The 16,337-nt window shown below is 55.4% G+C and overlaps 1 protein-coding gene across 4 annotated transcripts in view; it reads left to right on the forward strand.

The window, feature by feature from the left end:
* Positions 1-16,337, forward strand: part of KCNQ1 (potassium voltage-gated channel subfamily Q member 1) — a 311,105-nt gene that overhangs the window by 247,231 nt on the left and 47,537 nt on the right. For 2 of the 4 annotated variants that reach the window (XM_077115368.1, XM_077115370.1), the window contains exons 12-15: positions 787-862; positions 4,675-4,769; positions 5,401-5,447; positions 6,482-6,543. In XM_077115368.1, coding sequence (XP_076971483.1) covers positions 787-862; positions 4,675-4,769; positions 5,401-5,447; positions 6,482-6,543 — 280 coding nt within the window. The remainder of the gene's footprint in view (positions 1-786; positions 863-4,674; positions 4,770-5,400; positions 5,448-6,481; positions 6,544-16,337) is intronic. The other 2 variants (XM_077115371.1, XM_077115372.1) reach the window with 1 other exon arrangement.

Here is a 16,337-nt window from a genome sequence, read left to right on the forward strand (position 1 = left end):
CAATTCCAGAGCTGGCTGCAGCCATGACAGCACATGGCAGTGAATGTTCCGGAACTCTGAACTGCCAACCAAGATGGACAAACCGTGGGCCATGGCGGGCACATCCCAGGGCGGCTGTCACCAAACAGCAGCTGTGCTCTTCACTCAGGAGCCTGCGGCTAGGCTGGGTGGTCGCTCTGGCCTTGCGCAGTGTCTCCCCTGGGGCCACCATCCCCAGGGGGCTCGAGCCCGGCCACAGGGGCTGCAGAGTCTCCTGGCCCTCGACCGGGAGCCGGGTGGTGTTCATGGCATCCCAGGCAGTGACGAGGCCCGCCATAGCTCAGGCAGTGTCTTTCCCTTGGTCGTTCATCCTGAGCCCCACATTTTCCAAGTTCTTGCCCTTTTGTGTGCAAGAGAATGTGCCAGCTTGGGGAGAGGGAGAACTGAAACACAGCACCTTGTGCCTTCCATTCTGCTGACCAGAGAGCACCCAGAGACCCAGTGTGGACAGAGGTCTCCATGGCCCTGTCATGAGGTCAAGGCACAAGGCAAAGCTGGGGTCTTGGACCCCACCTTCAGTCCCCACCCACCCCAGGTCTGTGCAGCAAGGGAGGTGAAGGCCCTCTTTCTGTCTGTTCCTGAATAATTAACAGTCTCTGGCCCCAGCCTTCCTGTGCGCCTTGTCTCTGAAGGGACCCAGGCATGGGCGTCAGGAGACGCTTGGGAAGGGAGAGTGCCTCTGGTGCCGTGGGTGCAAGTGGCTGCCGTGGACCAGCCCTCACACCTGCCTCCTCTTCCCCACTGCAGGCTGCGGGAGCAGCACCGGGCTACCATCAGGGTCATCCGGCGCATGCAGTACTTCGTGGCCAAGAAGAGGTTCCAGGTGAGCCCCCCCACCTTTGCCAGCTTTCCCTGCCCATGCGACCATGATATCCGGCTCCTGGAAGCACTCCAGCCCCAAGAGGGGGCCCCAGGAGGGCCTCTCCTTGGCCAGCCCTGGCCCCTGAAGCCCATCCCAGAGCCAGGGACATCCCCAAGCTGCCAACTTCCCTCCCAGGACGCAGCAGCCACCTGGCTCCCTCCACCTGCCTATCAGGAGAATTGGGGTCTCCTCAGCTGGGGAAGCCCCTGCACTTCCATGAGCCCCCAGCCCGCCTTCCATTAGTGGGGCTCCTGTGGCCACCCTGGGTCCCCTTCCCCTGCTGTGGGACAGTCCTGGGAGGGGCAGGGGCCAGGAGAGGCTCAGCCCTAGCTTTGAGACCATGGAAACTCTGGAAACAAGCACCCTTGGGTGGCTCGTTCTCTTGGCAAGAGGCTTGGCCGTGGAGAGCCTTTATGTACCCACTGGGGTGAGGGCTGAGCTCACTCAGGCCTGGCTCCCCTGGGGCTGGTGTCCAAGCAGGGAAGGGGGGACCTGCCCGAGTCCCTCAGGGGTGCTGCAGCACGACAGGGATGCCAGGCTGCCCTCCTGGCCCCATGGCAGACCCGCACCCCTGGGCAGCCATCCAGGCTCTCTCTGGACAGCGGCCACCTGTCCCCTGACCACAGAGCTACCACCGCCTGACTCCCCCACCCCATCCCAGATGACCCTGGCATCCTTCCCCAGCACCTGGGAAGATTTAGGTATGGGCAAAACAGCCCCCCAAGAATGGGGACAGATGCAGGGGTGGCCCACATCACTGGAGTTCGGGGTCGGCCAGCCTGGCTCACCCTCGCTGGTGGTGACAGTGAGAGGTACCAGGTTGTCCTGGTGGGGCTGAGCAGTCAGCCTCTTCCAGGATGCAGATGGCCTCTGTCCTGGGGGCCAGAGTGGACCCTGGGCAGGGCAGTAGGTGGGAGGAGGGGCCTCTGGGTCCCGGGGGCAGCACTGCGGCTGCACATGGCAAAGGAGAGGCAAGAGGCCCCGAGGTGGGGGGGTGGTGCTGGTGGGCAGCAGGCTGAGCTGAGCGCCCAGGGCCCCTGCCCCGTCTCAGAACATGAGCTAGCCTCCCCCACGTGGCTCAGGAGGCTTCCGGAAGCTGAGGTGGGGGGCGCCCTGCAGCCCAGCACTGCCACCAGCCCCCCTCCACCCATGGGGCTGCTCACAGGGTCTCCTGGGGAGGCTTTGATGCACCAGCAGCAGGGGCCCTGTGTGTGCGGCCCAGTGGGGTGCTCCCCGGTGGAGTGCAGAGGGCTACAAGCCAGGGTGGGGACTGCGGCCCCTCCTACCTTACCACCTCACCGGCTGGCTGCTGGGCTGGCGGGGTGGGGTGGGTGGCCAAGAGGCCTCTAGGAGGGACCTTGGGGGGTGGCCCCCGTGGAGAGTAGCTTCAAGGGGCTCTCAGAGCCGCGCGCCCACCCCAGGGCCAGCTACAGGGCACCTTCCCTTCCCTCCCTCAGCCCGTCTGTCTGTCTGCTGCACCCACCCCACCCCCACCGGCCTCTCTGGCCTGACCCGGCGATAAGGCCCTGCCCGCGCCCCTGTGTCTGGCCAGAGGAGCCAGAGGCTCTCAGCCCTTCATGTCTGCCCTGAGCCTGTGTGTCCACTGTCTGTCCGCCTGGACAGGCCACGTCATCTCCGCACATCTGAGGCTCCTGGGGCTGGCGGAGAAAAGAACCTGGGAGAGAAAGCCGAGGCGCTCTCCCCCACCCGGCCCCAGCCGGCCACTTGACGGGAGGCCCCGAGATTTGAGCAGACCTACGGGAGGGCACCCGCCCCAGGGCCACTGCCGCGGGCCCCAGGCTGTCTTGGGCATCTCGGGCCGTCCTGCGAAGCCCCCCAAGAACGCCGGCAAGGGGTGAAGCATAGGGGTAGGGGGCTCCACGCTTGTGGTCCACCCCAGGCCCAGCCCCCGCCTGCAGACGTGCACACTCACACACCCCCACACTCTCCCCAGACCCTCCTGCAGATGTGCACACACACAAACACACTCCCCAGCCCCTTCCTGCAGACATGCACACTCACACACATTTTCCCCAGCCCCCTCCTGCAGATGTGCACACTCACATACACATACATACACTCCCCAGTCCCCTCCTGCAGACGTGCATACTCACACATACACCCTCACCCAGCCCTTGACAACAGGCATATGCATTAACACACACACACTCTCCCCAGCCCTCCTCCTGCACATGTGCATGCTCACACACACACACTCCCATGGCCTCCTCCTACAAGAATGCACACTCACACACCCTCACCCAGCCCCCGACAGCAGGCACACACACTCACACACACTCACACACACACCTGCAGAGCCCTGTCCAGTAGACATGCACACTCACCCAGCCCCCTCAACATCTCTCATGCTTACCCTGCGCCTCAGAGGAGCCAGAATAGAAGGATGAGGCTGTTTGGAGCCCCTCACCCTGCTGAGCACAGCAGCGCATGGTCTCCAAGGCTGCCTGGAGGCTAGCTCGAGGACTGTACCACCCAGCCCTGGCCAGGGCAAAGGTGGCTTGGGCCCTGAGCTCTGGGTCCAGCCACAGGCCACCCACCTACAGAAGCCCTTAGGGGCACAGGAGACGGACAGCTGCAACTCAGGGGCCCCTCAAGTTGTACACTGGGTTCAGTCAATGCCGCCGTCATAGCAACCATCACAGCCCTATCTGGCTCTCCTGGCATGAGGCTGGCTCCAAACACCTAGCCCCTCTTCTCTGGCCATCTTGGTTTGTCCTCACTTGCTCCCAGTCAACCTGAGAGGTGCAGGGTTCAGCCTCCCATCTTACGGAAGAGAGGAGCAGGGCTCCCCATCCCCAGAGTACAGACGTAGGGTTGTTGTCACTGGCCCATGTATTGATGTGGTTTTTACGTCTGTCATTGAGCTGAGCTATGTGACAGGCCGGCTCACCTGCCTGGAACCTGCCCTGTACCTGCCCGTGGTGGGCTTTGGCTCATGGGAGAGGCAAGGTGGTCCCAGTGCCCAGGGTGGCTCCCGGGGGTGGCAGGTCCTTCCGGCAGGGGTACAGGTGTGGTGTGAAGTGGGCTCCCCACCATGTCCTAGCCCCTGGGGCGTTGGGTGTTGCTGGTGAGGGACCCCCGTTTAGGGTCTGCCTTGCCTTGGGGTTCCTGGGTCCAGGGTAGTGCCCTCCATCCATGCCGCCTCTCCTGGTGCTTGGCTATCTCGTGAGGTCGCCCAAGAGCAGGCACAGGCTGCCTGGAGGAGAGAGCTGGCCCGTCCCCACTTGGGAATGGCTGGATGGCGAGGCCCAGGCAGTGTCCCGCAGCTGAGCTCAGGGCAGGTGGTTTTCAAGAGTTTGGCCACGCTGCCAGCATGGATGGTAGTTGTCCTGGGGGTTGTGCCCAGATCTGGGGGTGGGCATACAGCAGCCGAGGGCAGGGGACCCCACCCTCGGGGACTCCCCATCTTTCTGGGAGGCCACACTTTGAGCCTGGAGTAACCCTGGTCCCTGGGGTGGGAGATGGGACCCAAGAAGTGCAGGGCTTGGGGTCTCCCAGCACTTAGTGGGGCCCACCTTGGACCTTGACCGAGTTAGCTGGCCCAGTCCGAGCTGCAGGGCAGCACGTGTCACAGGCCCTTTGCACGTCCAGCGTTAGAGCCCCAGTGGCCTTGCGGAATTGGGAGAGTAGGGCGCTTGAGTGTTGGCAGTGCCAGCCTTTCTCCCTAGGCAAAACCCCGAGGCTGGCGCTGCCCCCTGCGCTCAGAGCTGGCAGTGGGCGTGCGGTGAGCCGAGCTGCCTCTCTGCCTGCAGCAAGCGCGCAAGCCGTACGACGTGAGGGACGTCATCGAGCAGTACTCTCAGGGCCACCTCAACCTCATGGTACGCATCAAGGAGCTGCAGAGAAGGTGGGTGCAGGGTAGGGGTGGGGGCCGGGCATGGGCAGGGGAGCTGGATGGGGCACTGGAGGTGGGGGTGGGTGTGTGGAGGGGGAGCGGGGGCAGAGGCAGGTGGGTTGTTAGAGCATAGGGTGGGGTGCCCAGAGGGTGAGTGGCAGAGGTGGGGCGGGGTGGTGGGCACCAGGCAGCCCTGGGGCAGGAGCATGCGGCACCCCAGCCAGGGAAGTCCCAGCGGCCCCGCCTGCTCCAGGGCTGGGGGGAGTAGGGGAGGAGGGGGAGGGCCGAGACCCTCCCCGAGGTGGGAGCCTGAGGGTGGGCCGCCTCTGTCCCTGGAAGATCTGGGGGAATGACCTGACCTCGAGCAGGCAGGGGCCATCCTGCAGGCATCCTCCCCACTCAGCTCCAGGCTGGGGTGGGCCCTCCGAGGCACAGTCTTGCTCTGCAAGCATGTCCCAGGAACAGCCACGGGGTCCCCTGCTGAGTCACCAGGGGACAGGCCGGAGGGACAGCCCACCCGTTCTCTCTCGCCTCTGGACATTTTATGGGGGTGGGGGTGGTTTGCTTTGGGGGCACATTGGGCTGCCCCCCAGCCCCACTGCCTGGCCAGGTGTGAGCTGGTCCGTGTCCCCTTCCCCTCCAGGCTGGACCAGTCCATCGGGAAGCCCTCCCTGTTCATCTCCGGCTCAGGTGGGTTTCAGCACCCCGCACCGTGGTTCTTGGGGACCGCTGGGGCCCAGGCACTGTGGGCTTTGGGCTTAGTGCTGGGCCCTTTCCCACCCACCCCTGCCCACTCCCCACATCAGAAAGGCTGTTGGAGCCCCCAAATCAGGAGCTGAGGAACAAAAGCTGGAGAAGAGCCAGCGGCGCCCACCCAGATGGCAGTTCCCAGCTTTATTAAAGATGTTTGTGTTTGGAAAAGAGCCCCCTGGACCCTTTAAACAGAGAGTTCTTCAGGGCAGGGGCATGGGGTCTGGGAGAAGGTGGGTGCCTGGGGAGTGGTGTTGGGTGGGAGTCACTGGTCAGCTCATCTGCTCAGAGCCAGAAGGAAGCTCCAGGTTCACGTCCCCAGGACTCAGGTTTGCCACAAATGGGAGGAGCCAGCGGCGAGGTGGATGCCAGGGCCAACAGCCCGTCCTCAGGACGATCCTGTGTCCTGGAGAGGACAGGGTCAGGACCAGCCCTCAGTTGGTCCCAGCCCAAGTCCAGGTGGGAGCTGCAGCTGGAGCAGCAGGGGCAGTGGGGGCAGCTGAGCAGTGGGGGTAGTTGAAGCCATGGGGGCAGTTGGAATTGTAGGGGCAGCTGGAGGAGTGGGGACTGCAGGGCCAGTAGGCCTTCTCAGGGCCCTGGCAAGGCCAAGGCTGCCCCAGGGGGCGGAATCGTAGCCGATTTGGACAGCAGGCAACAGCCACTGTACCAGGGGAGGGGCATCCCTGTCTGCATCAGATGGGCTCTGAGGGGTCACGGAGCTGGGAGGGTGGAGCAGGGACACAGCCTGGGCCTGTGGCCACCGCAACCACACCCTGCCCTCGCTCACGGCCTACCCCAAAATGCTCACCATCAGGACACTTTGCAGAGCGGCCTACACGGGTACCGGCCTTCGGGCTCTAGACCCCTCATTGCCTTTCTCTTCAAGTCTGATTGGGGCCTCCCCCTGCACCCCCCCCCCGCCCCATGGTCCCCACGGCCGCCAGGGCCCTGATTCCTGGGCTTCGTCCCTACAGAAAAGAACAAAGACCGAGGTGTCAACACGATCGGCGCCCGCCTGGACAGGGTGGAAGACAAGGTAGGCACCTGCGTCCCGGTGGCAGGGGCGCCCTGGGGGTCGCGTCGTGGGGAGGCAGCTGCCCAACTCCGGGCATGCTTGCTGCGACCCGCCCCCCGCATCAGTGTCTCCCCGTGGAAGGCCAGGCCTGGATCTGCGCAGCCGGAGCCCAGGCCACTTAAGCTGGCTTGTGGCAACAGGTGCCAGGGCCTCCCCGGAGCTGTCGAGAGCGCCGCTCCCAGCCCCCCCGCCCCCAGCCTCCGTGCCATGCCGGTGGTCTGCTGGGGCCCGGCCCTTGGAAGCCACCGTGGTTGGAGTGGGTTGTTATCTTGCCGAGCAGTCTGTCTGTCTGCGCGGAGTTCATCTGAAAGTGGCTGGGAGGCTAAAAATAGAGGTCTCTGGGCCGGGCAGGAGCACACGGCTGCGCGGTCTCCCGGGCAACGCCTGGCTCTGGCTGCAGCGGGGCCCGAGGGAGTCCGCGGGCAGGGGCACCACCTGTCCCCACGCCTGGGACCCGCAGCCTCCCACCCCGCGCCCCGGCCAGCCCTGTGGCACCCCCACATTCTGTGTTGGCCAGGGGCGGCCACTGGGGCTGCATGACCCCAGCCCGAGCCCACGGGGGACCTGGTCCCACACTGTCAGCAAGTAAGCCTGGGCAGACGGGCCCCCCGGCAGGGTGAGGGCTGAGATCGGGGGTGCAGCTCAGGAGGGTGGCCACACACAGAGGCCAAGGGTCCGTCTGTCCATCGTGCGGCAACCCGGATGCTGCCCTGGGTTTCCCTCGCCCTGGGCGGAGGGCAGGCCGCAGAGCTTCTGGATGAGGCGGGAGCCGGGCCCCAGCCTCGGGCCCACCCGTGATCACCCTGCCCCAGGGTGGCCGTGCCCACTGCCTCTGAGCTGGTACTGAAGGTGGCACCCCACCTGCGGCCGCCATCCCTCACCTCGCGTATCCACCAGGGTCGCTTTTGTGCTTTCCCGCTGTCTGCATAAGGTCCCCAGGGCAGAAGCCTGGTTTGGGGATGACAGCTGGGGGGGCCAGGGTGACCTGGCTTGAATGCACACATCCGGGGGCCGCCGGGCTGGGGGGATGGAGAGGCAGCTTCGGCTGACCAAGGCCAGGGTGGGGGGCCGGGTACTGGCCTTGGGGGGATACAGAATCATGGGCCCATATTTCATCAGCTCTGATGAAACAACAAAGGGAAGTGCTTTCCGGAGTCCCTGATCCCTGGGGACAAGGTGTGGGTGCAGTGGGGGCCTGCTGCCCGCACAGAGCCCCGGAAGAGGCCCCGTCTCTGGAGTGGGGTTTCAGGCAGGCTTCGCGGGCGCAGGCGTGGTGCTGGCTGCCCGCTGCCCGGCGCTGGCCCCACCCGTCCCACTGCCGACGTGCTGGGGGAGCCGGTGAGCGGGGGGCCCGGTGGAGGCACCCATGGGCACCCGTCAGCCCATCGCCGGCAGATGCCCCTCAGGGACAGGCCCCAGGAAAGGCCTCCCCCGGCGCCCAGAGGGCATGGTGGCCAGGCACAGTGGCATGTCCCTGGCCCCGGGTCATCACGGTCATCGCTGGGGCCACCTGGACAACTAGAGCACAGTTCTGCTGTCTGGAGGGAGTGGGCACAGGAAGTCCAGCGGCCAACCCGACATCCCCACCCCCGCCCCTGCACGCCCCCCCACCGCCCCAGCCCTTCCTGCCGCGCTGCTCCGACTGCCGTCTCCTCCCAGCTCAGCCCCCGGCGCGGGACCAGGGGGCCTGGGAGAGGGGCGTGGGAGGGCCTGCGGACACTCAGCCAGTGGGCAGCAGCCCCCACTCCGGGGTGGCCCGTTCTGAAGCTGAAGGGGGGGTCTGGAGGGCCAGCTGAGCTCGTTCGGGGGGCTTGGCAGGGAGCCCCCTTCTCCTTTCTGTCCAGGCCGCAGAGCGCGGTGGGAGGAACACCCCTTGGACACCTGCCAACGTCTCTGCTCAAACTCAGAGCCCCTCCCCCGCTGGCCCCCCGGGGCACCTGGCAGGCAGGCAGGGGGGCCACCCCGGCCCGGCCGTTCAGGCAGGAGGGTGGGTTTTCTTATCTTCTAAGCACAGGGCTGGCATCCCAGCCCCCACCCCACCCCACCCCAGCCTGCATGCAGACGTCCTGACCCCCTTGCTTCTGGGACCTGCTCCCCACGGGCCTCCCTTTCGCTGTGAAATGGGGGGGGGGTCTCCTCCTCTGCATGCTTGCATTCAAGAATCACAAAAACTGCCTCATGCACTCCCAGCCTCCCCTTATTTTACCCTTCTTTTCACATTTGTTATGTGTCCAAACAAATCCCCGTTTACAGGTGGGGAAACTGAGGCCCAGAGTGGTTCGGCAGTTTGCCTGAGGTCACCGGCTTGCCAGGTGCAGCCCCTAAGGAGGCGACAGAAGGTGGAGACAATGAGGTGGAGCAGGAAGAGAAAGCAAGGAGGCATTTCAGGAGCCTAAGGGATCTGCAGGGAGGCTGCGTAGACGCCCTGGGCTAAGGACCAGGCCAGGGGCGAGTCCCCCGGAAGGGATGGGGCCCGTCCAGGGGCTTGGAGGGTCCTTGTGGCTGGAGTCCTAAAAATGCAGGCCCCTGTGCTCAGGGCTGCCGGCCCAGGGGCTGGGCTTCCCCTCAGCCCTGGCTGCCCCAGCAGCGTGGATAGACAGACGGCTGTTCCCACCCGCCTCCCCCAGCGTGGATTCTTAGCCCGGCCCCCAGGACCTGCCGCCGTGTTGATTTTGCAAGCCAAGCTCACACTGCATCCTGCTGAAGCAAGGAGCACGGTGGGCTGAGAGAGTTTCTTTCTTCTCTGTTTCTGCCGGAAATGTTCAGGGCCCTGAGCCGGACACTGAGGAGTCCTAGGTCCCCAAGCCCCAGTAGAGAGGGGCTGGGGGAGAGAGGCTGCCCCCACTGGCACTCCCTCCCCGCCTCCTGTCCCAGTGTGGATGCACACGAGACCCCGGGCCCAGAGCCCGTCATCCCCCACCCCGGGCCCAGAGGCACACACTTCCCTCCCCTTAGGTGGCAAGCAGGCCAAGTTACCCAGACCACCTGCCCCCAGACCCCTCCCACCACCTGTCCTCATCCGTCAGGGACCTCTGCCTACCCAGGCCCACAGCTGGCCTCTTCCGGAGCCACCTCGGACCACTCACCCTTGCATCTCCAGCCCCACCCCTCGCTGAGTTCAGGCCCTTAGCACCCCTTGCTTGCATTATTTCTATAACCATCTCCCTAGCGGCGACCCCCTCCCACCTCCAACCCTTCTTATTGTATGCTGTTTGGTTTTCGGCTTTTGTTTTAGCGCGGGCAGGCACCCGAAACCGAGACCTGGCAGGCAAGAACTCTGCCACTGAGGCACCACGGCCTGCCCTGTATGCTGTTTTTGATAATGCTGCTGAAATCCTAAATTTGCCAACAGTTTGTACGGGGTTCTTATGTCATTGTTTAGACTTGAGATATATAACTTAATCTTCCTTTCTTGTACTATCTTATCAAGTTTTAATATCAAACGCAGGTAAGCCTCATAGAATGAATTGAGAAGTATTCTCTCTTGTTCTGTACTTTGTGTGAGACTAGAATAATTTTTTATTCCCTGACTGGTGGAACTTGGAGGTAAAACCATGTAGGCCTTGTGTGTCCTTTGCAGGGAGAATTTTAACTGATGACTCAGTGACTTCAATGGTTGTGGGACCGTTCAGGTTTTCTATTTCATCTTGTGTCAGTTTTGATAACTGACATTTTCTAGTAAATTTCTAGAGCTGGGCAGCCAGCATCTAAATCCAGTTTTAGAATGTTTCCTTCACTGCCAAAATTTCATTCAGCCCAACCCTTAGCACCTATCTTTCTGTCTCTACAAATTTCCCTTTTCTGGATGTTTCATATCAGTGGAATCGTACAATATGTGGTCTTTTGTGTCTGGCTTCTTTCACTTTGTAGAGTGTTCTTGGTGTCCGTCCATGTTGCATCATGTATTTCTTTCCTTTTCAATGCTGAATAGTATTCCATTGTACAAATATGCCGCATTTTGTTTACCCATTCACCATTTGATGGAGATTTGGATTGTCTCCAATTTTTGGCTACGATGAATAATGCTTCTGTGAACTTTCATGTACAAATATTTATATGGACGCATGTTTTCATTTCTCTTGGGTAGATGCCCAAGACTGGAATTAATGGGTCATATAGTAAATTTTAGTTTAACTTTCTAAAGAAAGATATAAACTGTTATCCAAAGGTTCTGTACCACTTCACTTTCCCACCAGCACTGTATAAAGGTTAAATCCTTGCAAATACTTGGCATTGTCTGTCCTTTTTTTTTTTTTTTTTTTTTTTTTGGCCATTCTATGAGTGTATAATGATATCTCATTGTGGTTTTGATTTGCATTCCCTAATGACTGAGATAAGAATCTTTTCATGTGCTTATTAGCCATTCATATGTCTTCTTTGGTGAAATGTTTATTCAGCGCTTTCCCCCATTTTCTAATTAGGTAGTTAGTTTGTTGTATTATTGAGTTGTTTTGGATACAAGTCCTTTATCCAATATAGGACTTGCAAATATTTTCTCCCATTCTGTGGCTTGTCTTTTCACTTTCTTAATCGTGTCCTTCAAACACAAAGGTTTTTCATTTTAATGAAGCCCAATCTATCATCCTTTTTCTTTTATGCTTTAAGCATTCTTTATGCTTTTGAAGTTGTATCTAAGACCTCTTTGCTTCGCCCAAGGTCATGGACATTTTCTCCTGTTTTTTTCTTCTCAAAGTTTTATAGATCTGGCTGTTAAATTTAGGTCTGTGACTCATTTTGAATTAATTTGCGGGTTTGGTATGAAGTAAAGTCTAAGTTTGCTTTTTTCGCTTATGGATATCCAGTTGTCCGAGCAACATTTGTTGCAAAGGCCCTCTTTTCCCCCAATTGAATTGTCGTGGCACTTTTGTCAAAAATCAATGGACCATAAATGTATGGGTTTATTTTTGGACGCTCAGTTCTGCTCTGTTGATCTGTCTGTCCTCACTCTCATGCTATACTGTCTTGATCATTGTAGCTTTATAGTCAGTTTTGAAATCAGGTAGTGAAAATCTTCCAGCTTTGTTCTTCTTTTAAAAAAACACTTTGCCCATTCTAAGTCCTAGGAATTTTCATAAAAATCTTAGCATCAGCTTGTCAATTTCTACCAAAAAAACAAAAAGCCTTCTAAGATTTTGTTAGAGACTGTGTTGAATCTATATCCCCATCTGGGGAAAACTGACATCTTAACATTGTGTCTTCTTAATCCAGGAACATAGCATATCCCTGTACTTTCTGATATTTCATTTCTTTCGGTGAGGTTTTATAGTTTTCCATGTACATGTCTGGCACTTCTTTTGTTCCATCTGTTCCTAAATATTTTATTATTTTGTGCTAATGGTAGCAGAATTGTTTTCTTATTTTCATTTTGTGAGTGTTTACCACTAGTGTATAGACACATATCATCATTTTTTATATTGAGCTTGTGAGTTGTGACCTTGATGAAGTCGTTTATTAGTTCTGGTAGCTTTTGTCACTGTTGCTGTTGTCTCCTTAGGATCTTCCACATACAGGATCATGTCATGTGCACACATCATGAGGGAATGTGTGACTGTACGCTGTGTCTGTTCCAGCCAGGATGACTTTCATTTAGTTTTTTGCCTAATTACACTGGCTTGACCCTCCAATGAAATGTTAAATAGAAGTGACAAGAGCAGATCTGATGAGGAAAGCATGCAGTCATTCACTGCTAAGTATGAGGTTCACTGTAGGTTTTAAATGGACAGCCTCTGTCAGGCTGATGAGGTTCTCTTCTCCTTCCAGTGTGTGAAGAGTCATTTCAAAGGGATGGTGGATTCTTTTCAAATGCTTTTTCTACGAATATTGACATGATCATGTGGATTTCGCCAATTATTCAGTTATCCTATTAATACTGTATAATACATTATGTGATTTTCAGGTATTAAAACAATCCTGTATTCTGGGATAAATCCCATTTGCCCATGGTATAGAATGCCGCTTACCTGTTGGGGGGTTTGGGTTGCTAACATTGTAAGAATTTTTGCATCTCAGGTCTTGATGAGAACTGGTCTGTAGCTTTCTCACACTGTCTTTTTCTTTTTAATCCTGTATCTGTATGTGTGTCTTTTGGAAATGTTAGGTGACCTGGATCTTTTTTAATCATGTATTACATTTACACAAAGGAGTCTCTAAAATATTTAGATTGATTTCTAGCAACGTATTTTGTGCTTTCCGTTTGTATTAACTTTTTAAATGTTTCTTTTTCTCCTCTTTCTTGCCTCTAATTGGACTGATTATTTCTTGTCCCTCAAATTAACTCCCTGCTGGTTCAGAAGGTGTGTCTTCTATTACTATTCTTGTAGAGGGTAAATGTAGAAAATTATAAATGGATTTATAATTTGTCAGAGTTCACTGTTGTCTTTGTAGATCTCTGTAATAAAATAAGGACCTTACAACATATATATTTGGATGTTATTTATTTTAGTTCAATTGTGCTTACTTTAACATAGTAATTAATGATTGGCTTTGTTTTATAGAATCAATATTTATTTAAATTCACTCACCTACTTGCTAATTTACTCTCTCATCATTTTTTTCATCTCAAATCTTCCATCTGGGATCATACTTTTTCTGGCTAAAGTGTTCATTGAATTTCTTTCAGTGAGAATCTGCTGGTATCAAGTTTGCTTAGATTTTTATTTGTTTGCAAATAATTGTTTTACAGTCATTTTTTAATATGTATATTTCCATTGGGTATAAAATTTTAGGTCCTAGATTAAGAAAATCACGTTTCTCTTAACACATTTAAAAATTATCAAACTGTCTTTTGACCATTCTTATTATTGAGAATGAAGGTGAAGATAAGGTTTTGCTCCTTAGTAGAAAATTTATTCTTCTCTGTAGCTGCTTTTGAGATATTTTCTTTGACTCTATTGTTTTCTATTGTCATTATAAAGTGTTAATGGGGGATTTTTTTTGTTTCTTCTGCTTGGATAAGTGGAATTCCCTAATCTGTGTTTTGGTGTCTTGCATCAATTCTGAATTATTCTCAGCTGTTATTGCTTGAGATTTTCTTCAGCCTCATACTCTCCCTCTGAAATTTGCATTAGATATCTGGTAGACCATCTCATCCAGCTCCATGTCTTCACCTCTTTTTTTAAATCACCTTGTCTGTGAATCTAGATAATTTCTTGTGAGCCATCTTCCAGTTCACTAATTGCTACTTCGACTGTATCTAATCTGCTCTTAAACCTGTTCTAAGTTTTCATTTCAATTATTATATTTTTATAGAAATTCTATTTGTTCTTATTTGTATATGATAGATCATTTTGTAGTATCTTCCTCATTACTTATATATTCAAACCATTTTTTTTAATCTTGAAGCATATTAAATATGGCCATTTTATCATTAGTTTCTGTTAATCCCAATATCTGGGGCCTTTGTGAGCTTTGCCTCCCTGGTTAGTTTGCGTTTTGTCTGCTGGCCCTCCTTCACGGTGTTTCATTTCCTTTGAGCTTTGTGATTTACTTATTTATTTTACTGTGAGCTCACATATCTTAAAATTTATCTGTGGGAACTTTTGAGGCCCGGGTCCTCAGGGAGGATTTGTGTTTACCTCTTTCATTCCCAGGCATGTGAGAGTATTACCAGCCTGAACTTCAAATTTGAGACTGAAAGTTTTCCAAAGTGGATGCATGTGGTGTGAATTTGGGCTTCCAATCTGGGCAGCAACCAGCTTGTAAATATGACTTATCTGGGCAAATATTGCCCCCCTCCCCTTAGCAGCAAGCCAGCTTTCTTTGTGGTCCTCTTGGGGAGTGGAGAATAAGCTGTTTCTCGCTGACCTTTAGCTGAAGGTCTAAGCCAACTTTATGTGGGGGTCTGCTGTGAGATGCCCCCCCTGGGCCAGGCCTCATCAGCCATCACCAGTGGGGCTGTGAAAGCCAAAGGTGAAGTTGACCTGTTCCATCGAAGGCCTTCAGGACACCTTGTATCTGTGGGATCCGCTTTCACTGAGTTTTCAGCCTCTAACGCCCTCATTTCCTGGCCAGCTCAGCAACGCTAGTGCAACTTTCTCTCTAACATGTAGCATCCTTGGAACAGATCAGGATGTTCAAAGATGGGGTTTTCCTGGGCAGCCTGGCCCCCGTGGTTCCTGGGTCCCCAACTCCCTGTCCTACTCCATCGCCCCATGAAACGGGGAGACACTAGACTGTAGTAGCATGTCTTACTGTGCTGGTCCTTGGAATCTTAGTAATAAGTGGGATTTGAAGATTGAGTGCGTCTTGAACTGGGTCTCCAGGAGGTCAGGGGGCCTGGGTTGGTGTCTCACTCCACTGCCATGTACCAAAGTCCAAATGGCCTCACTCAGCTACTGGCCTAGACCAGGGCAGGCAAAGTACAGCCCATGGGCCAAGCCTGGCCACTGGACTGTTTTTACATAGAACCAACATACACACACACACACACAACACACACAACACAAGCCCTTATAAGATCCACAAGGTGAAGATAACACAATCTGGCCTTTTCAGAAAGTTTTGCCAACTTCCCCCTCTAGACCAGTGTCGTCCAATGGAAATACAATGCGAGCCACGCACCTATCTTACCATTTTCACGTAGCCACATTAGAAAAGAGACGGGTGAAATTAACTGTGATATATTTTATTTAAGTGAAAAGATCCACACTATGTCATTTCCACATATAATCGTATAAAAAATGGTCTAAATACTTTTTCTTTTTTTCATGCTGAGTCTTCAAAAGCCAGTGTCAGTTTTTTCACTTATCGCTCATCCCAACCCCGACACTAGATTTCTGTCTAAACCCCTTCGTCCGTATTTACAGTTCATAAAATGGACAGTTGAAAAAGTAGCTTCACACACCTAAGTCATTCAGACATACTTAATGGCTTTCCAATAATTGAATGAAGTGGCAGTATTTAAGTTTTAATTAATTAAAATGAAATAAAATTAAAATTCATGCCTCCATCTCACTGGCCACGTTTCACACTCCGTTGCCCCATGTGGCCAGTGGCCTGGACACTTGTGGGTGAGAGGTGGGGGGCTAAGCCCCAGCGTCTGACTCAGGCCAGGCCCACGGAGGAGCTCGGGGAACCCTGAGCTGAGCAAATGAGCCCTGCACAAACGAGGGGCCTGTACCCCAGCCGCCCTCACCGTCCCGTCCCCTCCAGGCTCCTCCCCACCTCCCCCAGCTCCCCAGTCAGCTCAGGTTCTTAGACCCCACATCTGCCTCTGGGTACCTCAGTTTCCCTCCTGCCTCGACTTCCGGCCATTAAGAGTGAGTTGGCTGTGTCCCTGGGCCAGCCTGCCCGAGGGTCCGGCTCCTGGCACGAGCTGCACACAGGCCACCTGGGAAGGGCTGGTTGCATCAGAAAGCTGGGCAGCCTGGAGTGGGCACGGCCACCCGCCGCCCCCGTGTACCCCTCCCCCGAGCCCTGCCTGTCTCTCGCTCCCTTTTCTCCTTGCTGCCGAGTGTCTCTCTGGTGACGCGGCCCTAAAAAGCACGAAGGCGTGGGGCTCCCTCCTCATCAAAGGGTTCCCTTCAGAGGCCGTCATTAGTTGCTATTCTGGGAACTGGTTATTTTAAGGCCGGTGTATTTTTTCCTTCCCGAGGACCCGTCTTAGCGGATGGCATGGTCCCGAGGTGCTGGCTCCCCAGGCAGACCACACAAGCCCTGTTTTGTCTAGGGTTTCAAAGATAAACCTATAATGAAAGCGCCGTTTGACGCTGGGCCCTGCTTCGCGTTCCTGAGCTGGGGTGGGCGTGGCTGAGGGG

The sequence above is a fragment of the Tamandua tetradactyla genome, chromosome 9, assembly GCF_023851605.1.
Source record: "Tamandua tetradactyla isolate mTamTet1 chromosome 9, mTamTet1.pri, whole genome shotgun sequence".
In the NCBI taxonomy this organism is placed as follows: domain Eukaryota; kingdom Metazoa; phylum Chordata; class Mammalia; order Pilosa; family Myrmecophagidae; genus Tamandua; species Tamandua tetradactyla.